The sequence below is a fragment of the Cupressus sempervirens genome, chromosome 1, assembly GCF_028749045.1.
Source record: "Cupressus sempervirens isolate cs-2001-9-10 chromosome 1, ASM2874904v1, whole genome shotgun sequence".
Lineage (NCBI taxonomy): Eukaryota > Viridiplantae > Streptophyta > Pinopsida > Cupressales > Cupressaceae > Cupressus > Cupressus sempervirens.
In genome coordinates, this window is record NC_143118.1 from 311,701,413 (window position 1) to 311,726,498 (window position 25,086).

At 36.1% G+C, this 25,086-nt stretch overlaps 1 protein-coding gene across 1 annotated transcript; it reads right to left on the reverse strand.

The window, feature by feature from the left end:
• Positions 1-21,812: 21,812 nt before the first annotated feature.
• On the reverse strand, positions 21,813-23,733 carry LOC149577355 (uncharacterized). The gene is made up of 5 exons (XM_089796126.1): positions 23,625-23,733; positions 23,499-23,537; positions 22,918-23,414; positions 22,188-22,821; positions 21,813-22,117 (listed from the first exon to the last, which is right to left on the reverse strand). The coding sequence occupies exons 1-5, from the start codon at positions 23,731-23,733 to the stop codon at positions 21,813-21,815; spliced, it is 1,584 nt and encodes a 527-aa protein (XP_089652252.1).
• Positions 23,734-25,086: the final 1,353 nt, after the last annotated feature.

Consider the following 25,086-nt stretch of genomic DNA (forward strand, 5'->3'; position numbering starts at 1 on the left):
ATTAAGGTTTCTTTTTTCCCTCAAATATATGATATACTGTAATTATTGCAAAAGTATTACGACATGATGAAGCCTTCGAGAAAAGCACTCCTATAACACAAATCAATTTGAACCAATCATAGAATAAATAAATATTTATTTCTATTAAAAAATTAATAATTATGAATTTAAACTTTATGAAAACTATTACTATTTTTGAAACTAGAAAAATAAACGACTGTCATTGTTAGAAATTAATTGCTCAAGTGAAAATGCAAACTGAATGCAATACTACATTACCTACGAAAAGTACAATAAGACCAAAGTAGGTGTTAAAAAATGCACTTATTGATGCCCATCTTCCATTAGAACAAAAAATACCAAATGTCTTAACATTCATAAACCTAGTTTTAATTGTTGAATTAAAAATGTATAGACAATAGATATGATAAAAGGACAAACAAATGAAAAGCAAATAACTAATATCTCATTTCAAACTAGTTTCTTGTTGAATTTTGATTTTCCATTTCATTATTTTTAAAATAATAATTATGACAAAGTGTCATTTATTTTATTCAACAATTTTTTTATTTTTAAAAAATATTATCAATTTTTTAAGTAATACACACTTAAGATTGAAAGAGAGCACCTATACAAATTTACCTACAATATATAGTTTTCCATTTATATTTTATAAAACTAAGGAGGATTGTAAAAATGTATCAATGTAAAATTATAAAGGATTTTTCCTTTAATTTAAGTAGTCAACAAAATCATTAATGTTTAAAAATTTGAATTTAAACAAAATATGTTTCTATGTGATGAATTAATTTTTATTATTATGATACACTATTATCCTCATTAATAATAGGAAACTAATAAAACTAATAATATAAAATTATTAAAAACAACACCTCTAATTCATAAATATACTCATAAAATACATTATTATTCACAACAAGGGCCACTAGTGGCTAAGTACTTGTCTTTATTAAAAGTAATAAATATAATTTAAGTTTATTTAATGTGTAAGAAAAATATCATTTTTATTTTTATTTGAAAATTTTATTATAATTTTGTGTTACTGCATTTCAATCAATATTGAATAAAGCATAGTTATAATATGATTGGTTTAAGAGTAACATGTTAACAATCTCTATACAAATTAGTGAGTTCAAAATGATAATTTTAATTATATTTCTAAAATAAGATTCAAATTCTTTAAATTATTAACATTAAAAAAACTTTAAAATTAAATGACACTCAGTAATGTTAATTCTATTAATTAATTTTTATATTTAATATTAATATTATGTGTGTGTGAGAAAGAGAGTGTAGAATTACTTTTAAAATTATCCATTTGAATATAAATTATAATTAATTTAATAAATAAAACTAAAGAGTAGTTAATAGTTTTAATCTTTAAATTAGTTGTTTATTATTCATTTTGTCAATTTTAATAATAGTAATCATTTATATGTGATGGTTATATGGAATTGGATTTTTATTGGGGAGTTCCAAATCTAAAATAATTTGTGAGAAGAATAAGAAAAATATTAAAAAAAATTTTAAAATAAGTTGGAGAAAATAGTGGTTAAGCTAGACTTAAAATTATATTTTATAAATAAAAATCATATCTCAACAGTAAATCTATATAAGATCCCAATTTGTTTGAGCAATTAAAACATAGTGATTAATATGCAAAAATTGAAAACTTAAAAAATTGTCATATAGCTTTATAATATATAATAATTATTAAAAAATTAAATATAATAAACTATAATTGGTAGATTAGAGGTCATTTAATAATTGATTAATGTCAAGAATTCATTAATGTCCTAAAATTTGAATTTAAACAAAATATGTTTCTATGTGATGAACTATTTTTTTAATTATGATATGCTATTATCCTCACTAACAATACAAAATTATTTTAGAAAACCTCTCTATTCATAAATATACTCATTAAATTTTAAACATGTTAATAGATCATTTATTAATATAATATAAAATTATTTTACTTTTAATATCACTAATAAAACTAAGAATATAAGATTTTTATAAAAAAATTAATTCATTTATCTATTTCCTAGATAGTAGTAAAATATTAAACTATATGTTAATAGATTTTCTTAGTGTTTATTAAAATAATATCAAAATTATTATTCTTTTAAGATCACTACTAAAATTATGAATATATATATAAATCATCATTTCATATCTCTATTTTCTTAAATATTACAATTAAATATTAAATTATATGTTAATAGTTACCTTCCTTACATTTATTTTACTATGATATTTAAATTTTATACTTTTAAAATCAATAATAAAATGAAGAATATAAAATTATTAAAAGAAAATTGATTCATTTATCTTCTATGTTATAACATTTTTTTTGAAAATAATGGAAATATAGATATTAGTTTCAAATATCATAAATATTTACTTATTTTGCATGATTAGAATATGTATTGGATTTTTAAATCCAATTTTCTACCATCTCCTCAGTATATTTCTAGACATGTCTATTTGAATTATGAAACTAAGTAGTATAATATCATTTTTGAAGTCACTTTTTGTATTTTATAATATTTCACAAACATTCTTTTAATGTAATCATTTATGGTTTATTGGTAGATAGATAATTGACATAGTGAGCATAAAAGTACTAGCATAGGTTATACAATTTGAACTAGGTTCTAACAATAATTATATATGTATGATAGTATGACTTTATAGTTATTAATGAATGCCTATAGAAACACAAGAAATGTTCTTAAAATGCTTTGAACATCTTTAAGAGGTTGATTTGTCATTTGTACAACTATGAGACTGGTTAAATTGTTTATATTTTTGAAATGTGGATGTTTTAATTTATTTATTAGGAATAAAAACATTAATGTTGTATTGTTAGACTGAGAATTATAATTTTCTATATTTGGATTATTTTAATTGATATTAAGGCTTGGACTAAATGAGACAGGAACAATAGATTCTTTCACCATAAAACTTTACAAAACATGAGTAAAAACATAGTCAAATCTCTTAAACTGGATTATGATAAGGTGGTTACAGATGAAGCTAATATCAATATTGAAGCCATTAACTACTTTCATCAGATGGGTGGTCTTGATGATGGTGTTGAAGACCCCCATGATCTGTTGGATCATATTCTTGATTTTTTTCTCTAGAGGACAATAAGGCTTTGACAAAAAAGGTTGATAGTGGACAAGTGAAAAGTGCTTCTTTCTTCTTCCAAAGCTTCAAATCTCTAGGCCCTGATTGGTTCCCTTTAGCCCTTTTTCAAGAATTCTAGGACATTTTGGGTGATGATATTTTCAAAGACCCAATGGGAGGCATATAGTTACCGCACTATACTAGATCCCCTTCTTTTCTATCAAAATCATCAATCCTAGCACCCTCCTCTTTAGGGTCTTTGGTAACCTAAACAGAATCCCCATACTTATAACTAGTGATATTTTCATTTTTTTCTTAAGCTCTTAAAGGAGGTTGTGTTAATGGGCTTGCTATGACATTCTATAAATGTGTAGGAGTTAGTTTTTCCTTTACCATTTCATCATTAAGAGGGATCTTTCCTTCTTCTGGACCACCCTCTTCACAAACATCCTTCTAAGATGATGAAATAAGGTTTTCCATACTATCCACAAAAGAATATCCCTCTAAGTGAAGGTTATTCTCTTGAGGCTATTGGGGACCTTTGGGAGGAGCCATTTTTGAGCTTTCCCAAGATGAACTACCCATCTCAATAATACCTATTGAATCAACCTTATGTTTATCCTTTTCCTCCTTCTAGTGATTGGAAGCACAATCTAAGATGGAATGTCCATACTAAGATTATTTTAGGAACCATAGAGTAGCATTCTCATATTTGATAGCCTATGTCCATGATCACCATTTGGATTTCAAGACAACCACTTTAGGGAGAGCCTTGATAATAAGAACATTGACACAAATTTAGTGAACACTAATCTAGATCTATTCAAAGTACTATTTTTTGGTCTTATACAATGTCCAAAGGAGTGCCCAATCCTCTTAAAGATTTTCTCATCCTAGAACTACAACAGTAGCCCAAGGAGTCTAAACGGGACTAGAGCCATAAGGAGAAAGTTTGTAGTAGATTCAATCCCCATTTTTCACCTACCAAGAGCTAAGGAATTTTTCCCATAACTCCAAGAACCCATAAATTTTCTCATAACTCTAAGAACCCAACAAGATCGAGCACCTATATTCTTTTATCACAAATTTTAACAGGAAAAGAGAACCCAACATTTCCAAGAAAATAACCAAACCTTTGATCTTCTATCTTGCATCACAAGTCACTTCTTGAGCATCTGAACCATAGGCTTGAAAGAAAGGAGTAGCCTACCAAGATCAAAGTTGGACCCAAGGATATATTATGTACCAAAAAGTCTAGCAATAGATCTTTAGAAATAAGTTCAATTACAATTTGCTCACAAATAAAAAGTATGGTTACATCAGTTTCTATTTTTTCTACATTATTTGATAATAAATCAAATTAATTATATTTCATATTATCCAAGTTTTAATAAATCTGATTTATAAAAAATATTTACATTCTAATTGATTTCTTTGAAACTATAAAACTCTATATTAATCATGATATTTATTTTTCAAATATGTATTAAAATAAATATTTTCTATTTATCCCATGAATTATTACACCTCTCAACAATGTTTAATCTATAGCGTAACACTAATTATAAATTTAAAGTCAATCTAAGTTTAATTTTTAAAGTAAACAAGCTATGTGTGTGTGTGTGTGTGTGTGTGTGTGTGTGTGTGTGTGTGTGTGTGTGTGTGTGTGTGTGTGTGTGTGTTGAATCCTATTTATACAATGTATTATATCTATATCCTAAATCAAATTTGTTTGTAAGCAAGACATAACACCAAATTGAACATTTTTTTTTTGTTAGTCTAACTAAAAATCTAAGCCTAAAACTAGAGCTCATTAAAATCTAAATTTGAAGCCTAATTAAATACAAGACCAAATTAAACTAGAATCAAATATTAAACCACATCAAACCCTATTTGGAACATTAACTAAAATTAAGCTTGCTAAAATATCAATTGAGGATTATCCCAAAATGAACACTAAAAAAAATACAAGAACCACAAACCTAAATAGAATTTAACTATGAACAAAATCAACAATTACGTAAAATTGAACCATATTCCTAGCTTATAGAGATTAAATCGATATGTTATACTAGATGGAACTCCAACAATAAACTAAATTTAATTTAATTTATTACCAACAATATTAAATCAAGTTGACCCCTTTAATCATACTAGCCATATCTCAAATTCTAAACAAACTTGAAGACTATGTAGAACATCAAACCAAATTGAACCTTAATCCATTAACCAATAGAAAACTATAATTTTATCATATACAATTATCATAATTTAATTATTTTTATTTCACAGATCCTTATTCTAAATTAAAAATATCTACAAATGTAAAACATCTTGCAACTTTTGGTATTCGCCTAGGTAACTCTATATCATAATGACTTAGTATTTTTTAGATTTTTAAAATCCCTTCTCAAGGTTACAATTTCAATCTTGTAGAAAAATATATATTTCCGTTTTTTATATTTCTATATTATAAGTGTTTTATGTTAGAGAAGGAGATTAATCTAATTTCATTAATCAAATTACCTTTTCTCCTTTCCTAAGAATTCAATTTATGCACTTTTTGCATTCACATTTACTAATTATTAAATAGAATTTAGCTTTTAGGTTACCCTTTGTACCTTTTAGGTTAACCTTTTTGGATTTCAATCTTCTACTATAAGGATAGATCGTTCGCAAGTATCTTGTATCTTACTTTTCTTCTAAGAATTCATTTGCATAATTTTCAAAGCAAACCCATGCCTCTTCTTGTCTTTTTGTTCTCTATGAAAACTATTTACATATAGGTATTCAAGGGCTTTGTGGATTTGTTTTGCATTTGCTCAAATCCTTCATGATATCAAAGCTAGATCTATTGTAGCTGGTTTGGTATTTGGAGGAAAGGAGAGAACAAGTGTTTGATAGATTAGATATAAAGTTTTTCAAGTATTTTTTGTGAAAATAGGGGGTCTTTGAAATTTAAAGTACTTTGAGGACAAATCGACCTCACGGTTAGATTCAAAAGGCATCAAAACTCCCATTTTTATATAAAGTTCATCCATTTTGGACAACATTGATCTAGGAGGTAAATTTTTTTTGCATAGCACAATCGTACGACCATTGCACACAATTTGGAAAGTAGAAAAAATAGAAAAATTTAAAAAGAAAGCGATTTTGGGCCACTGTAGTTAGAAAAAATTGCTAGTAGTCACCAAATTTGCTAGTGGTTGTAGTAGCCACTAACAGTGACTACTACTAGTGTTGTAGACTGTTGTAGCTCAGTGACTACTGTAGCTCCTCCACCACCTCCTGCAAGTAGCTCTATCATTGTCCACTTGCGCTCTGTCATTGCCTCCGCTTAGCTACACCATAGCCCTATTGGTGCTGGTGGCTCTGCTCTAGAGCCACCACTGCTTCTCCACCAGTGGCTTCATCGCCCTCCTACCACCGAGTGACCACCACTGCTCAGCTCGGAGGGGGGTTGAGATTTTTTTATTACTTTAAAATTTTTAAAAAAATTCTTTTTATTGCTCAAATGCGGGGCCCTCTCATTTTTTCGTGATATCTTGAGCATAGACATGTCTTGTTTCGTTTCAAAAAAAGTGTTGAAAAGATGGTTCTGAGACGAAGAAAATGGCACATGCTTTTTTTTGGGTTTTGATGTAGTTTAGTTTCCTATTTGGGTAGTTAAGGATGGGTGTTCTTTTTCACTCTAGAGGGTATATCTTGAGTATCCCAACTCCATTTTTTAAAAGCACTATATTTATGGAAAGTACATTCAGTGATCTTTCGAAAAATGCTAGTTTCTCTTTCAAATTGTTCTCTAAGCTCTTTCTAGTATTTTTTTTTCTTTATTATACTATGGTGGATATCTTGGGTGTTTCAGATTTGGGGATCATTTTTGTGGCATGGGATTTCTTCTTTTGTCTTGTACTATCTATTGTAATAGCTCTTTGCCCTTTTTTAATATTGCTAATACCATTTGTAGGCACATTTATGTCAACGCATTGCGATAAAATGTCACTCCTTGCATTTTTGGGATCTTGCTCATCATTGTGACTTATTATACTCACACTACATCTAAAATGGCATGGAGGGGATAGTTGTTTTTCTTTTAGTGTCATCTTCCTTTGTTGAGTGAGTGTCCCTTCCATGACATTAGCCCCATGATGTGTCGATGACATGTATCTTTATATGTGTCTGTACTTCTTCCTCACTCTCGATGTTCTTTGTTCTTTTTTTTTTGCAGGAGTTATTGGCCCACTTTCTTAGTTGCCTATCACCTCACCCTTGTCTACATTAGGGAGGGTTCTTTTGCTATTTCTCATGCTTCCTTCGTTCAATTGATCAAGTGTTCAGGATTTGGTATTTCATACCATCTATATGTTCAAGCTTAGTTGTTTGCCTTTGTGCACCTCATGATTTCATGTAGATTATATAGTCTTCCCTATCTGGTTAGGTTTTATTTTAGAGGAGATCCTATAGATTAGAAGTTTCTTTTTGATAGAGTTGCAACTTCTTCATGCTTCACTAATGTTTCTTCATGATCGTTGTTTGTTCGTATTTTCTAGAACATTCCTTTAGTTGGAGGCTTATGCATTCCTTCACTAGGTTTTCAACTATTTCTTTTTGGAGTAGAGTTTTTCCACTGGGTTCTCTCCATTTCTCTGTTTCATAGAGATTTGGTTGTGATTGGGTACTTCTTAAGACCTTGTTGCTAGAACCCAAGTTTTCTTTCAGCATTGCATTTTAGTTTCCTTGCTCTTTCTACATTGTTTGTGACTGCATTGTTCCTCATCTTAAGAGAGGGTGTTGGAGAAAAAAGGTTAATTTAATTTTATTAATTGAATTACTTTTTCCTCCCTTCTTAACATTTTTTTTAATGCACATTTTACATTCACATCTAATAATTATTTAGTAATTATTAAATAGAATTTACCTTTTAGGTTACCCTTTGTACCTTTTAGGTTACCCTTTTCGGGTTTCAATCTCTTACTATAAGGATAGATTGTTTGTAAGTATTTTGTATCTTTTCTTTTTCTTAGAATAAATTTGCATAATTTTCAAAGCAAACATTTGCCTCTTCTTGTCTTTTTCTTCTCTATGATAGTTTTTTACATGCAAGTATTCAAGGGCTTCTTGGATATGTTTTGCATATTTCTCAAATTCATCATTTTATATGTAAATCTATGAGGTGAATAAAAAGTTCAGATTCCATTGTTTCCCATCAAAATGAGTTTAAAAAAAAAAAATTAATTAACATGAAAATTAACCAACTCTTCATTGTCTGGGATAATTTAGATTTTTGAGGTACTTGATTTACTATACAATGAGTCAATAACTATTCTATTAAATCTACTATTGTCACTTGGGTATATATGTTTGCCAATAAGATTCCAAAAAAAAAAAACTGTAATACATCTTAATGTTTGGCTTAAATTTGGTGAAAATAAGATATTATTAGATTGCAAATGTTTTAGACATAGGTGTATAGGCTCTCAAATTTTGATTTAAGTTAGAGGTATATTGATGTCTAACAGAAGATTGTTAGATATAAGAAAGATAATTTACATTATTAATATCTAAATCATACCATTAATTTTAATGATTCTCAATTATAGAATGAATTAGAGTAATGTTAAATTCTTTTATAGAATATTAACAAAATGATTTGAATCAATTATATTTGAAAAAATTAAATTTAAATAAAATAATATCTACTTACAATACTAGATGTCAACTTTTAATTATTAATGGTATATACAATTATCTTTTACATTCTTTTTACTTGAATGTTTCGAAAGGCACTCAAGCTCTTCTTAAATATTTAATTATCGATAGCAAATTAAATGTGGTCCTGGACAGGAACTAAAATAAAAAATAGAGATATCATCAAATTTAGCTATATATTGCTTTGTGTTCTGGATGGACAGTCTCTAAAGTCTTGGGCAGATATACCGATGATTCTTTAAACTGGGTAGCATGATAAACTAAAGCTAAAGGGAGACAAAAATGCTTCTACCCATTCAGAAGTTTAAAACAGTATGACGAAATTATACATATTTTCTCATAATAAAAGTTGATGTGTGGACAGTATTTTTCCGTGTGCCAACAGAATGAATAAATAGTAATGACATGTTCCTTGCAAAAGAAAAGGAAAAGCAATGTCTTCGAAGTGGAGAGAATGTAACTTTACCAGATTCGCATTCTAAATAAAAGAAACAAAAAGAACGAAGCAAATGAAAGCAAATGTTACTGTTACCACATTTTGTTTGCCTCGCCAAATTTCAAAATTTCAATGTTACCCCGCCCAACGGTCACCTCCTCCATTACTAATATTTTAATACCCATGGAGTTATTAAAATTACCTAAGTTCTGAACCTTATGATATTTTTTGCGCCTCACAAGTTCTCTGCCGTCAGATCAAGGCCGATCGATGGTTGTCGTCATGTTGCCATGGTGAAGTTGCACGATCTTTACGATGGCGACATAGTGTCTGGTCAACTCATGTCCGATGGGTCCAGCTTGCGGGGCAGAGGATGGCGCGGGTTGGAAACATTTTATCGCGGGCCAGAAAGTGGGAAAAAGTGGCAAGGCGCCATGGTGCCAACAGAAAACTCACGAGTTTTTCGTTGGTGACATAGCGCCCAAACAAAAAGTCCATCAACGGCGAGTACTTCAGGCAAGCGGTTGGGTCACATCAGGTACCTCGTCTACATAGTTGGCAAAATTCGGTGTCACGGCAGCAAATCAGAGGGAGCCACGTGCAAGAGAAGAATATGTTGTCAGTTGGGCGCTATGGTGCTATGGGAATTTGATGTCAATTTTCCCATAGCGACATGGCGCCAAGTCGACACATGGCCACTCTGTGCGGTCAGGTTTGGAGTCTGCCAGGTGGTGCTTCGTCAGGCCAATAGGTAACCACCATGTGCGCTAGGTCAGAATACAGTTAGCACAGCCAACACAGTCAAGGGTTAGGATCTCCACCGTTGGATCTATAGAGATCAACGACAGGCGCCATCGCGCTATGGATAAGTTGCGTGAGTTTTATGTTGATCACACAGCGCTTATGGGGCACATGTCCAGTGGGTCCAGGTTAGAGGCGCAGGAAATGTAGGCAGCGATATGTGGCCAACCTCTATTGATCGATGCCCTAGGGAGTAGTATCTATTTCTTGTTGTCAGATCAATGTAGATCGGCGGATGTCGCCATGGTGAAGTTGTGCGATCTTTACCATAGCGACATGGCACCCTTTCACCATGTGTCAATAGGGCCAGGTCTTGCCAAGGTGCGGTCGCTGAGGTGTCACCAGGTGTCGTTTGGGCATAGGGCGATTGCCAAGGTGGTGCTAGATATGATGGGCCCGGGGTAAGGACAGCACAGAGTAGTACAAGGTGGTTTTGATCGTCAGATCGAGACAGATCAAAGGTGGGTGCCATCGCGCTATGAAGAACTGCTCAGGAAATAGTGTTAGCAACAACACACCTGGATGACACGTGTCTCACTGGCCCGGTCAAGATGGACGATCGGTGGCTAGTAGTTAGTGTAACCGTCACAGTTAGTGATAACAGTTCAAAGGTGGTGCTGTTAGTTTGATGATGGAAGGTCAACCACGGAAGACTTTGGAGAGATAGCGAGATAAAGAAAGGCGATTGGCCTGCGTGGCCCAGTTGGCTGTAAGACTAGTTTGACTCGGCTGACTCATGAAATAAAAAATGAAGATAATCAATTTTGTCGAGCGATCTAATCTTCATGATCAATCCTGACCTACCAGAGATAAATACGAAACATAAAGGAAACACTCCACCATCTCAGTCAATTCGTCTACCGAGTCAGAGCGCAGTTATGGTGTCGTCTTCAGTCTTCTCAGGACATTATTGGCAAAAGAGATCAGATTTTCTTGAGATTTTTTCCATGATTGTCTTCCACAGGACTTAATGGCAGGTAGTTGCAGGGTCATTTCAGCAGCAAAAGATATCAGTTATGCCAGAACTATAAAGACAATTTTTGTAAAGTTTTAAAGGGGGGACCTTCTCTCTGATTTTCCTCTGCTTTTGCTCTGCAATTCTAGTGTGAATTCCCCTGTGCCTCCAAACTATCTGATTCTATACTTATCTCCTTCAGCCATTGGTATTAAAGTGCAAGAATTCCTTGCCTGTGCCATTGTTTTGTGGAAATCTGTGATTCGCATGACTGTATCTTTGCTAGCTTGTGAGTGATATATAAGTGAACTTCTTCCTTGTGTCATTCATCTTGGTTTTCTGATCTGTATGTGGTTATTTGATTAAAGAAAGTCTGGATGCGTAATATCCTTAGTTTCATTCTGGTTCAGTAGCGCATATATGGGCAGAGAATTGGTTCGAACACTCTATTTTGGTGCATCACCTCCATAGTTTAGGTAGGGTAGAGTTGTTTTCTGCATCTCCTTCTTCCCCTTTTCCTTTTGAGAGTACATAGGTGCACCCTAATAGTAAGAGGAAGCTGGCCTTCTTCGGAGACTCAACCTCATAGTTCAAGTCTGACAGCTTGGAGGTTGTTTCCATGTTTCACTAGGTTGTCCTCGCGCATAGGCCTTGGACAAGGGTGCAAACCTAAGTGACAACAATTTTTGGCACGCTCGATGGGACTCGAACCCAAACAAAATTTTAAGTCTACTGGTGTCAAGAAAAAAAAAAGAGTTCAGAGATTAATGCTGAAGAGGTAGTGCTGGCTTCAGTATTCAAGCCTTCAAGAGGCTGATTCTTCAAAGTACTTGGCGACTCTGAACATTAACAAATCTGGTTCCAGGCCAAAGTTGTGGTGATTCATGCCCAGAGCTGAAACAAGGGAATCTTCTAGAGGTAAATTTGAATATCAAGAGCTTTCCCTTTCAAATCCTAGAAGAAGTAGGACTAGAATTTAATTATCAGCAGTTAGGGGTGGAATAACAGTTAATATACCTGTAAGGTCCGTCTCTACTCCTCCTACTGCTTGAACTCAGCCTAGATTACCATCAACACTCATCAATAGAACACTTGTTTACATGGCACAGCCAAGAGTTCATGCTTTTGCCACCTTTAATGGTGGAAGTCCTCCATTGTTAGCCCAAAGACATGATATACCAGTATCTGCACTAAAAGGTATACCTGATTTTATTGGTGAAACTTCTATCTCCCCTTTGGAGCATATCCAAGAGGTAGCAAATGTCTATAATGTTCATGGTATTATGGAGGATGATGTTGGTGTTAGACTTCTAGGCTCATCTTTAAAAGGAAAAGCATTACAATGGTATAGAGGCTTAGCTCATGGTTCTATAACTGATTGGGATGGGCTAGGAGCAGGATTATGCAAACATTTTGAGGATAAGAGTGACCATTTGTCACTTTTAGAGCAGCTGACTACTATAAAAAGAGCCCCCCACAAATATATGACTGATTTTAATTATAGATTTCAGAAGACCTGGGATAGAATACCTACTTCGGTGAAACCTACCCCTCGTAATGCCTTATTGCATTACCTTAGAGATTTTAACAGTGATATTGCCACTACAATCCAAACTATGGGAGGAGATACCTTGCCTAATTCTTACGGGACAGCCATAAGGGCTGAGAACATCTTGATACAAGGAGGAAAGTTGGCTCCAAGGAACCTTATGCCTTTCTTTCCTGATGTTCCCAACCACCAACAAGCAATGGCCCCTCTTCCTACAACTTCTACATCACAAGCCCTTACTCCAGTTCCTCAAGCTTCCACATCCTCAAATGGGATAGATGAACTCAAAGAGATGCTCCATGGTCTAGTGTTGAATACAGATAAAAGAGAGAAGACCCTGGATAAAAAAATTGCAAGAGCAGGGGAGGGAGTTGAAGGACCAAGGGAAGAGATTAGAGGATAGTTTTTCTATGATACAAAAAATGAGTAACAAGGTGGTGGCGATAGAAAGGCAACAAGCTCAAGGTGGCAAGCCTCCCCAGTTACAATATCAAGCTCCAAATGGTGGTAGGCCTCCTAATCAGTGGAATAGTTCTTTTGATCAAGGTAGGCAAAATAGTCATGCTTCTGCTTCAAGCTCAAATTAGAACAGAGCTATAGTTCCTCAAAAAAACTTGGCCCAAGATCAAGATTTCTATCCTTCCTGCAACTACTCTTATACCTATTGCATGTGCCAGAAGGCAGAATCTTATTTGGCCCTGATTGACCAAGAACCTGCAGCAAGGCAATCATACAAGGAGGATCATCCCAAGGAGGCCTCATATATTCATGGACGTGATGATTACTCTTTCATGAATCATCAAATTGGGGAGCATTGTAATGTAAACCAGGATTTCATTGCTCATAACACTAGAAGTAAGAAGAGAGCTATGGAACATGCTGCCCCTCCTTCTCTTAAGCATGCCTCAACTTCAAGTGCTACACCTCATATACAAGCAAAAAATGAACAAACAAGTACTTCACAGCAGAAAAGGCAAGATTCTAGAAAGAAAGATGCAAGTGATCCTTATGTTGCCCCATCTCAACCTCTTATAAGTGCAACTCCCAAAGCTTCTATGCGCAATGCTGTTGCTACCATACCAGTGCAGAAGAGGATGCTGTAACAAGAATTAGAGAAGATTGAACCCAAGGATCAGCCATCTACCATGGAGAGTGCCACAAATCTAGTACAACCAGTAGGAGATGTGGAGACAAATAAAAAGGTTAGACCTCCTCCATTCTATGTTTCTCTGATTATAGGAGGCAAATTAGTCCACAATTGCATGATAGATTCAGGGGCTAGTAGCTCAATAATGCCTAGGTGTGTTGTTGATGCTTTAGGAATGAAATATGAACCCATTGTTAGGGATGTGTTACAATTAGATGGTAGCACCATCAAAACTGTAGGTATCCTTAAGAATGTGGAGATGGCCCTACATGCATGCCCTGGTTGCACTGTGATTCAAGACATATCTGTTGCTAAAGTCAAGCCCTGCTTTGCTATCTGTCTTTCAAGAGACTTCACTGCCCAAATTGGTGGATTCATATCTGTTGATTGGTCATATATGTCATTTAAGACCAGATATGGAGCCAATGCCTCAATTAGAGCAGAGCCTCAAGCCCTTCATCACACTGAACCTTACATCGTCAATTCCATCAACACGAATTGCCCTATTCTAGAGAAGGATCAAAATGACATAGTAAATGAGCCTGCCACTTCCATAGTAGAAATTCCTGATTTCTTCTTAGACGAATGGGCCAGTACATATCAGTTTGAGACTATGTCAGAAACTCTTGAGACAAGCCTTAGTACATATTGCATAATAGAGAAAGATGTTAAAGTCCCTGATCTAATTGGGACTAATGATGATATAAGTGGAATGTGGAGTATGTACTTTGATGGATCAAGAAATAGAAATGGATCAGGGGTTGGTGTTATGTTGATCTCTCCTGCACAAATAAGATACTACTTCTCCTTTAGGCTCCAATTCAGTTGTACCAATAGTGTGGCCGAGTATGAATCTTTGATTCAAGGACTCTTACTTGCCCAAAAGAAAGGAATTCAAGCCTTGAAAGTATATGGAGACAGTGAGTTAGTAGTGAACCAAGTAAGAAATCAGAAAATCACCAAAAATGGCCTGCTCAAGTCTTACAAACACAGAGTCTGGGATTTTCTTGAGGGCTTCAATGCATTCAATATTCAGAGCATTCCTAGGAAAGAAAATAGACATGCTGATAGACTTGCGGCAGTGGGTGCAGCTTATGATATACCAGGGAATCTTGAGGAGAAGAAGAAGCAACAAATAAGGTTGGTAGTGAGGCCTGCCATCCTTGACAACAACACTCATTGGCATGTGTTTGATTCTGATGAGCAGATTGTGAGCTTCTTGCAGAATGAGGCAGAGTTTTCAGAGAGAAATCAATCAAGGTTGCAAGATCAGTATGGTGACCAGATTATTCATCTCAGTTCTAACAAGTTTCCCAAGGGTCTCATTACCTTGGAGAGTGTCTTTAATCCTGATGATTAGACAAGAGGCAAAGGAATGAATCTAGCTACAGAAAAGGATGATTACGCCCCTGTTACAATTGCTGATGAAATTTTTTTGAATATGGGGAAGGTATGTTCTGAAACTGAGCAAGAAAACTTCATTCATCAATGTCAAGAATTTAATGACGTATTTTATTAGACATATGATGACTTAAAAGGGTTTGACCCTAGTTTGTTTTAGCATACCATAGATTTAATTGATAAGGCCAAACCAGTAAGGCAAAAGTAGAGGCCAGTGAATCCTAAGATTGAGCCCCTAATGAGAAAAGAACTATCCAAGTTAATAGAGGCTAATATAATATTTCCTATTAAGCACTCATCATGGGTAGCCAACCTTGTCCCTGTAAGGAAGAAGAATGGAGAAATCAGATTGTGTGTGGACTTTAGAGACCTTAATCAAGCTTCTCTTAAAAATCACCATCCTCTCCCTTCCATGGAGCAAATTCTATCCAAGGTCAGTGGTTCGAGGAGATTATCTTTTCTTGATGGATTCTCACTACTAAATGGGGTACCTATGCTTATTGCAAGATGCCATTTGGATTAACAAATGCAGGTGCCACATTCTAGAAGGCAATGGAGATGGCCTTTAAAAAATTAATCGACAAGTTTGTCTTAGTATACCTTGATGATATAATTGTGTATTCAAAAAATGTAGAAGATCATTTTGATCACCTAAGACAGGTATTTCTAAGATGTAGAGAGTTTGGGGTTTCCCTTAACCCAGCCAAGTGTGTCTTTGCTACAAGCCAAGGGAAATTATTGGGACACATTCTATCTAGGGATGGGTTGACCATTGATCTAGAAAGAACAAAGGAAATACTTGCCCTTCCTCTTCCTAAACACAAGAAGGGGCTAGAAAGTTTCCTTAGTAGAATAAATTTTGTAAGAAGGTTTATTCCTAATCTTGCTACCATGGTGAAACCTCTTACAGCTATGCTTAAGAAAGGTATGGTCTTCTCATGGACCAAGGAAGGGAAGGACAGTTTTGAAGAGATCAAGGCAGCCATAGCCTCAGCCCCTACTCTCATGAATCCAAATTTTGAGAAAGATTTCATCCTCTACACTTTAGGTGGTGAGTCAAGTATCTCTGCTGTCTTGACTCAAAAAAATGACAAAGATGAGGAGCAGCCCATAGCCTTCTTTAGTGAAGGGCTTAAGGAATATGAAGATAAATACAGCTGTGTTGAGAAGCAGGCCCTTGCAGTCATCAGAGCCTTGAAGAAATTCAAGCACCTCGTATCCCGCAATAAGATCCATTTATTGGTGCCCCATGCTAGTGTAAAAGACTTCTTGTTAAGCAAAGATATTAGTGAGAAGAGAGCTGGATGGATCACTAGGGTAATGGAATATGATGTTGATATTCAGATTACCAAGCTGGTAAGAGGGAGAGGATTATGCAAAGAAATGTTATCAGACCAGGATTCAAACGAGGAGGCTGCTATGGTAATAGCAGAGCAACAGGAGGAAAGAAATGTTAATGGTCCAAGGAGCTAGATAAATGACATGAAGAATTTCTTATCAGGGAATGGATACCCTCAGGGATTGGACAGAACCAAAAGGAGACAATATAGGCTGTAGTCCATTCCCTATGTTGTGATTGATGGTATCCTATTCAAGAGGGATTTTAATGGGACCCTGTTGAGATGCATTGAAGAGGAGCAGGCTGAGAGGATGATTAAGGAACTTCATGATGGCCCTGATGGTGGCCATTTCTCTGCAAGAACAACTGCCATGAAGATCATGAGGGTTGGTTATTATTGGCCATCTCTGTTCCATGATTTTTATAGATATGTGAGAAAATGTGAGAAATGTGCTTTCTTTTCAGGCAAACAAAGGCTTGCAGCTCTCCCCCTTCATCCTATTTAGGTGGATCAACCCTTCACCCAGTGGGGGTTGGATTTTATAGGCCCTATGAATCCTCCATCTAGTGCAGGTCATAAATGGATTTTGGCTGCTACTGATTATTTCACTAGATGGATAGAGGCAGTTGCCTTGAAGGATGCCACTGAACCATCAGTTGTTGAATTCCTTGATGGGATTATGTCTCGATTTGGTGCTCCTTCTACCATCATCTCGGCCAATGCCAAGTCTTTTGTTGGAACCTAGATTTGTGTGTGGGCAATGGATCACAACATCTACCTGAGCACGTCATCAAATTACTAGATCCTTAGGGTAATGGTTTGGCTGAGTCTTCCAACAAGAATTTGATCAGAATCATGAAGAGGACAGTAGAAGACAATCAGAAGTTCTGGCATTAGAAATTAAGAACTGCTCTGTGGGCTGGTAGGATAACACCCAAGAGATCTATTGGGAATTAACCTTTTGTGCTGGTATTTGGTAGGAAGGCTAGACTCCCAATTTCATTGGAGTTCCCATCCTTGGAGTTGGCTCATCAGCTAGAATTGATTGAAGATAGTGCCATGTCAGTAAGGATGGCAAAGCTAATGGAGGTAGAAGAAAAAAGAGACAAAGCTATGAAGACCCTAGAGTTACATCAGTAACAGGTGAAAAGAAACTTTGATAAGAGGGCCAGGATCAGGACTTACAAAGAAGGGGATCTAGTTTGAAATGGGATGCTGATAGGGCGAAACCAGGAAGACATTCTAAGTTTGATGCATTGTGGAGTGGCCCTTATCTAATCTCCAGTTGCAAGCAGGCCAATGCGTTCCAACTGAGCAGGCCAAATGGTGAGATATTGCTCATTCCAATCAATGGGATCTATCTAAAGCCCTGTTTCTAAAGTTTTGTGAAACCATGTACATATCGATTTAGGTTCCTTTCTATTTTTTTCTGCTTTCAATAAGTGCACAGGCACATGGTTATCTCTGGGAGTTGCCAACCTTTCGAAGTTTTGGCAGTTTTGAGTCTTTTGTTTCTAGGTTTTAGACACTAGGGTTTCATTTTCTAGCCTTTCATGGTAGGGTTAGGGTTACATAACGCCCAGATTTTGTCTTATTTTTTGACTCTGTAGCCCAATGAATTTTACAAGCACTGGTCATGCATTGAGCAGGTGCATGTCCCTTGTGAGTTGCCAAAATGTTACCACATTTTGTTTGCCTTGCCAAATTTCAAAATTTGAATGTTACCCCGCCCAACGGTCACCTCCCCGATTACTAATATTTTAATACCCACAGAGTTATTAAAATTACCTAAGTTTCGAACCTTATGATATTTTTTGCGCCTTGCAAGTTCTCTACCGTCAGATGAAGGTCGATCGACAGTTGCCACCATGTCGCCATGGTGAAGTTGCGCAATCTTTACGATGGCAACATAGCATCCGGTCGACGCATGTCCAGTGGGTCCAGCTTGCGGGGCAGAGGATGGCACGGGTCAAAAAAAATTTATCACTGGCCAGAAAGTGGGAAAAAGCGGCAAGGCACCATGGCGCCAACAAAAAACTCGCGAGTTTTTCGTTGGTGACATAACGCCCAAACGGAAAGTCCATCAATGGTGAGAGCTTTAGGCAAGCAGTTGGGTCACATCAGGTACCTCATTTGCATAGTTGGCAAAATATGGTGTCACGAAAACAAATCAAAGGGAGCCACGTGCAAGAGAAGAACACGTCGTCAGTTGGGCACTATGGCGCTATGGGAATTTGACCTTGATTTTCCCATAGTGACATGGTGCCTAGTTGACACATGGCCAATCTGTGGGGTCAGGTCTGGAGTCTGCCAGGTGGTGCTTCGTCAGGCCAATGAGGAACCACCATGTGCGCTAGGTCAGAATATAGTCAGTGCGGCCAACATAGTCAAGGGTTAGGATCTCCACCGTCAGATCTACAGAGATCAACGACAGGTGCCATCGCGCTATGGATAACCTGCGCGAGTTTTATGTTGATGACATAGCACTTGAGGGGCACGTGTCTGGTGGGTCTAGGTCAGAGGTGCAGGAAATGCAGGTAGTGATACTTGGCCAGCCTCTACTGATCGATGCCCTAGGGAGCAGTATCTATTGCTTGCCATCAGATCAAGGCAGATCGGCGGATGTCGCCATGTTGCCATGGTGAAGTTACGTGATCTTTACCATAGCGACATGGCCCCCTTTCGCCACGTGTCAGTAGGGCCAAGTCTCACCAGGGTGCGGTTGATGAGGTGTTGCCAGGTGTCATTTGGGTGTAGGGTGGTTGCCAAGGTGGCACCAGATATGATGGGCTCGGGGTAAGGACAACACGGAGAAGTATGAGGCAGTTTTGTTCGTTGGATCGAGACAGATCAAAGGTGGGCACCATCACGCTATGAAGAACTACTCAAGAAATAGTGTTAGCGACAACGCGCCCGGATGACACGTGTCTCACTAGCCCAGTCAGGATGGATGGTCAGCAGTTGGCGGTTAGTGTAACCGTCACAGTTAGTGATAATAGTTTAAAGGTGGCGCGGTTAGTTCGATGATGGAAGGTCAACCACGGAAGACTTTGAAGAGGTGGCAAAATAAAGAAAGGTGATTAGCCCACGTGGCCCAGTTGGCTGTAAGACTAGTTTGACCCGGCTGACTCATGAACCAAAAAATGAAGATAATTGATTTTGGCGAGCGATCTGATCTTCATGATCAATCTCGACCTACCAGAGATGAATGTGAAACATAAACAAAACACTCCACCATCTCAGTCGATTCCTCTACTGGGTCAGAGAATAGTCATGGCGCTGTCTTCAATCTTCTTAGGGCATTATTGGTGAAAGAGATCAGATTTTCTTGATATTTTTTCCAGGATTGTCTTCCATAGGACTTAATGGCAGGTAGTTGTAGGGTCATTTCAGCAGCAAAAGATCTCAGTTATGCCAGAACTGTAAAGGTAGTTTTTGTAAAGTTTTAAAGGGGGGACCTTCTCTCTGATTTTCCTCTGCTTTTCCTCTGCAATTCTAGTGTGAATTCCCCTGTGCCTCCAAACTGTCTGTTTCTATACTTATCTCCTTCAGACATTGGTATTAAAGTGCAAGAATTCCTTGCCTGTGCCATTATTTTGTGGAAATCTATGATTCGCATGATTGTATCTTTTCTGGCCTATGAGTGATATATAAGTGAACTTCTTCCTTGTGTCATTCATCTTGGTTTTCTAATCTTCATGTAGTTATTTGATTAAAGCAAGTCTGGATGCGTAATATCCTTAGTTTCATTCTGGTTCAGTAGCGCATATATGGGCAGAGAATTGGTCCGAACACTCTATTTTGGTGCATCACCTCCATAGTTTAGGTAGGGTAGAGTTGTTTTATGCATCTCCTTCTTCCCCTTTTCCTTCCGAGAGTAGATAGGTGCGCCCTGATAGTAAGAGGAAGCCGGCTTTCTCTAGAGACTCAACCTCGCAGTTCAAATCCCACAGCTTGGAGGTTGTTTCTATGTTTCACTAGGTTGTCCTCGTGCATAGGCCTTGGACAAAGGTGCAAACCTAAGTGACAACAGTTGCTATCAATATGTAACTATCTCTAACAAATATCTATAGTTGGCTTTTAGTTATTCGAAGTGCAAGGGCCTAAATATGAGTAACTAATAATCATTCATGGTTTTCAATTATTCTGGGGAAGTACAAGAGTCTAAAGTAAAAGGATGTGGTTATTCTTTCTATACAGTTGACCAATTTTCAAAAAATCAAAAATAGCATGGCTTATTCTGAAAATGTTAGCATTGATCTTCATGATCTGCATAATTTGTTGTCAAAAACAACAAAAAATTTTGAAAAAAATCACTATGTTAAAAATTTTGACTTTGTTTTGTCTATGGTACATTTTCACAAGAGATTAGCCTATCCCAAAGGAAAAGGCTTCCATCATAATTATAAGATACATGGCAAAATGGGGCATCGATGTGTTGGCACTAGTAACATAACATTTTCATCATTGTGATCTTCAAAACATTTGGCAAGCAATTTGTGTCACAAGTGTCATAATAGATATTAGAATTTGCTAATAATTTTAAAATGTCCTCTAAAATAGTATTTTTATATAAATTTTTAAATTTTGGTAACAAGCTTTAAGCAAATACAAGGAAATAATTAAAATTGTAATAATAAGTGTGTAGTTTCCTCATTTTTTTCTCAATAAGAGCTATACTTATGTTTAGTCCCTACTTTATTTTAAATTTCTTTAAAAATAGACAAGAACTCAATTTATCCTTTACCTTAATTAAAAATTTACATAGGAACATCTCAATGTGTAAATTTATTAAGAAATTGTATACAAGATTAATTGATATAGTAAATGAAAGGTTAAACATAGATATATAATAGGCATAATTTGTGAGCCTCTTATGTGGAAGGTCTTGAGATTGAGTTGGCTTAACACATAAAAATAATTAATTATAACAAATTAAAAAAGAGGTCCTATAAGATCAAATCATTTCATCCAATCATTATTAAGAGAAATAATTTAAATAATAACTTAAGATATAAACAAATTTAAAAAATAATTTAAGATATAAACTAATTTGCCAAACAATAGGCTAGCCTATTGCAAGTACAATAACGTACTTTAGTTATATTATATTACTATCCACAATAAACTAACTCCCTAACATAAACAACCCAACAATAGTATCCCACTTAAAATTACATCATCTGTTATAAAACCACAATACTGTAATCTGCGTATCACAATATACCATTGCCAAAATTTCTATAGGTCCTTAGAAGGGGATAGCAGCAGCACATGGAGGAACTGAGCAGTGAAGGTTGGTTGTAAGGCGATAGCTAAACATGGTTGAAGCAGCACGAGGTCGATGAGTGGGAGTTTCTGGAGCTATCATTGCCTTTATTTGCTTTGAACAGCTTGCAGCGTCCACTAAAAATACCCTGGCAAAAGTCATCAACTGAACGATAAAGCTTGAGAAGCCCACAAAGTTCTGCTCTATACCATACATTTACAACAAAACGATCGAATGCAACAGATATGCCGCACAGGCGGTTGAATCTTGTGCGCTTCACTACAAAGTGTATGAATTGAAGGAGAAATGCGACAACACCGTACAAAGTAATGAATATGGGACTTCCCAATACTAAAGAAGAAATTAAGCCTGAAAGAGTAATAGGAATCAAGTCTTAGTGTGTGATGTTTAAGCCGTTCACCGAAGACTACCCAAGAGAAGGTCTTAACCTTAAGCACCAGCATCGCGTAGACAGCACACATAAACCCACTAGCGCTCAAGCCGAAGCTAACGCAAACCATTAAACTGATGGTACTCATGAATTCCATCTTGTCCATAATGGTAAGCTCTGAGCTCATCTCCCACATTATGCAAACGGAGAGGGATATAAAGAAGTCTATGCAGTCAAAAATAATGAAAAGCTTGAATGGAACAAGAGATATAAGGAGGAGGCTCCCTTGATCATCGTGTAGATGACTGGGGCTCCCTCCGTGTTTTCCTTGCTCAGGACTCTCCGAAACGAAACCGCCTGAAACGGTGAAGAGAGCGGCACATGTCATGGCGGCCAACAGCACTGCCACAACTAGTTCTGCTTCACGTCTCTCTTCATAGGCCTTGTTTATTGTTTCCAACGCTCTCTTGTACTTCTGATGGCTCGCCTGCGGTGAACAGTACATGAATCGCTTGGGCTCCCTTCTGGAATCTCGCAGCCTTCTTATAGTCCTGAAAGAGTCTTTGTACTCAGTGACTTCTCTTGCAATGTCAAATGCTGTCTTGTCCTCGCTGTTCACAGCATGCTTCTTCACCCCATCTACTTTCACTAACAAACTCACCATCTACACCACCAAACAAAAAAAAAGAGAACATTTCAAAATGAAAAAATATTTATGTAATAGAAAGAATAGTAAGCATAAACGTCCCAATATTCTTACGTTATGAAATTTGTTCCTCGCTGCAATGTGCAAAGGCGTGTCTCCAATCACAACAATTGGGAGGTCTTGCTGGGCATCCGTATCGGACTGCTGGACAATGTGTAAAGCCGTGTCTCCAATCACTTGCTGGGCATCCGTATCCGGAGGATTTGGTGTGGGCCGCTGGACTGCCTCATTGATATGTTTCGGAAGCACTCTATCTCTCTTCTGCTTAAGTTTATCTTTCTTTATCAAATATTCAACAAGTTCGACTTGGCTAAGCTCCACAATGCAGTGCAGAGCGTATGAAGTGTGAGAAAATAATAACTCTACGGCTTCATCGAAGCCAAAACTCACAGCCAATTTTAGTGGAGTTTCTCGTTTATTATTTGCACAGTTACACAAACTGGCATCCAAATCCACCAATATTTTCACCAAATCCAGGAGATCTTCCCTTACAGCTAAATGCAAAGCCGTGTCTCCTTTTGCATCCCTGTTTTGTATTCGGTTGATCAAATCTGTATGAATCGCCTGGTTAAGCAAGACAATCAAATAAAGCTCAGCCTTTCAATTTATTAAAATGAGTTTAAGTGGAGAATGACCCGAGTCGCGTAGCTTTGCTGCTAGCTCTCCCGAAAAATCTGCATTTTAGTAAACGAGACGTTAGTGGAAAGAGAAACAAGTGAGGAATAGGTCAGAAGTAAAAGAAGCGTGTGAAAATAATGAACCTGGGTGTCCTGATATTAAGCTTGACAGATCAAGCTGTCCAAGGCGATCTGTGGCCTTTTCTATTTGACGACTTTGAAAATCTTGAAAGAAAGCAACCATATTATCCATATCTGAAGGAATTGGAGTTAAAGCTGAATGGAGCAAAACACAGCCTTCTTAGGACTTTGCTTGACAGTGTGGAATTACATTATATCTCTGTTGGTTATTTATTTCCTAGTGCCTACTGTCCCATAAGTTCCATCTATTACTTTACTCTTACAGACTGACGTTATTTGACGTGGCTGGGAGTGACATCACCGTAGTTTCATCAAGGCATAAGTTCACGGCTATTATCTACTAAAAATTTCATATTTATTTTCACCGTGTATGTAATAATCAAAGAGCCACAGACATATCGGTCATAATCGTTGAACACGCATGTGGACATGCATAGTTTACAATGCACTCCGTACATAATACCATATAATACTGTGATGGAGGCCACCTATTTCCCAGCAAGTGATATACCTATTAAGAATATTTGAAAATGTATGTACTCGTATCACTGTTTTGAACTTTATTGTTTATGGGCAAAAATTTATAATTCTTCATTATTTCAAGTTTGTCCTCAGGTCTATTTCATCTTGTGTCAGTCTAAAGTTCCGTCCAATCAAATTGTCAAATTTCTATTTTCAAATGAGATGAAAATTTTAATAAACCCAAGAAAAGTTAGTTATTGTAAAACCCATCCAAATTGAGAAAATTCCTGAATGCTCATAGCAACATCAAATTTACAAATTTTACAGCTAGAATTGTTTTGGACAGCAAGAATTCCATTATTTGCAAAGAGTTCATATTTATGGGAAAAGAAATCGATTGCAAGTTGTTTTAGATAACCAGTCTAATAAAATGAGAAGGCATGTCAACTATAAAGACATGTATAATCCTGCATTCTGTGAATGTCCTTTAGCCACTTGATAGATTTTGTATCTTGCCACATATTTGGTGATGTCCCTCTTTATCTTGGGTCAATAATATTTATCTTTAACCAAGTGTATTGTTTTGTCCTTTCCAAAGTGTCTAGCTAGTCCACCACTGTGAAATTCCTTGTTAATATTTTCCCACATGGATCCACCCGATATACATAGTTGTTTACCCTTAAAAAGGTAGCCATCCTACATAAAATAGTCACCTTTCACATGATCCAACTTACTAGAGGATGATGCCTTTAGCTATTCTACAATTTCTTAGAGATCATCATCAATTTCATACAAGGTCTTAATAGCATCAAAACTAGCGACCTCAATTTCCATTGTGATTAATAGTGTAACACGCATAGTCAAGGCATCAACAACCTGATTCTATTTTCCAGATTTATGCTTCAAGACAAAAGTGTATCCCTATAAGAATGACACCCACTTGGCATGTTGACTATTCCACTTCTTTTGTGTGTTGAGATATTTCAGAGCAATATGATCAATA

Bases quoted from the DNA above. Each gene is read 5' to 3' on its own strand.
- LOC149577355 (XM_089796126.1), bottom strand. From the start codon at position 23,733: ATGGATAATATGGTTGCTTTCTTTCAAGATTTTCAAAGTCGTCAAATA. The intron at 23,538-23,624 runs GTTCATTATTTT...ACTAAAATGCAG, and splicing joins CTTAATATCAGGACACCCAG to ATTTTTCGGGAGAGCTAGCA. The intron at 22,118-22,187 runs GTGAACGGCTTA...TTTCTTCTTTAG, and splicing joins CTTCTCTTGGGTAGTCTTCG to TATTGGGAAGTCCCATATTC.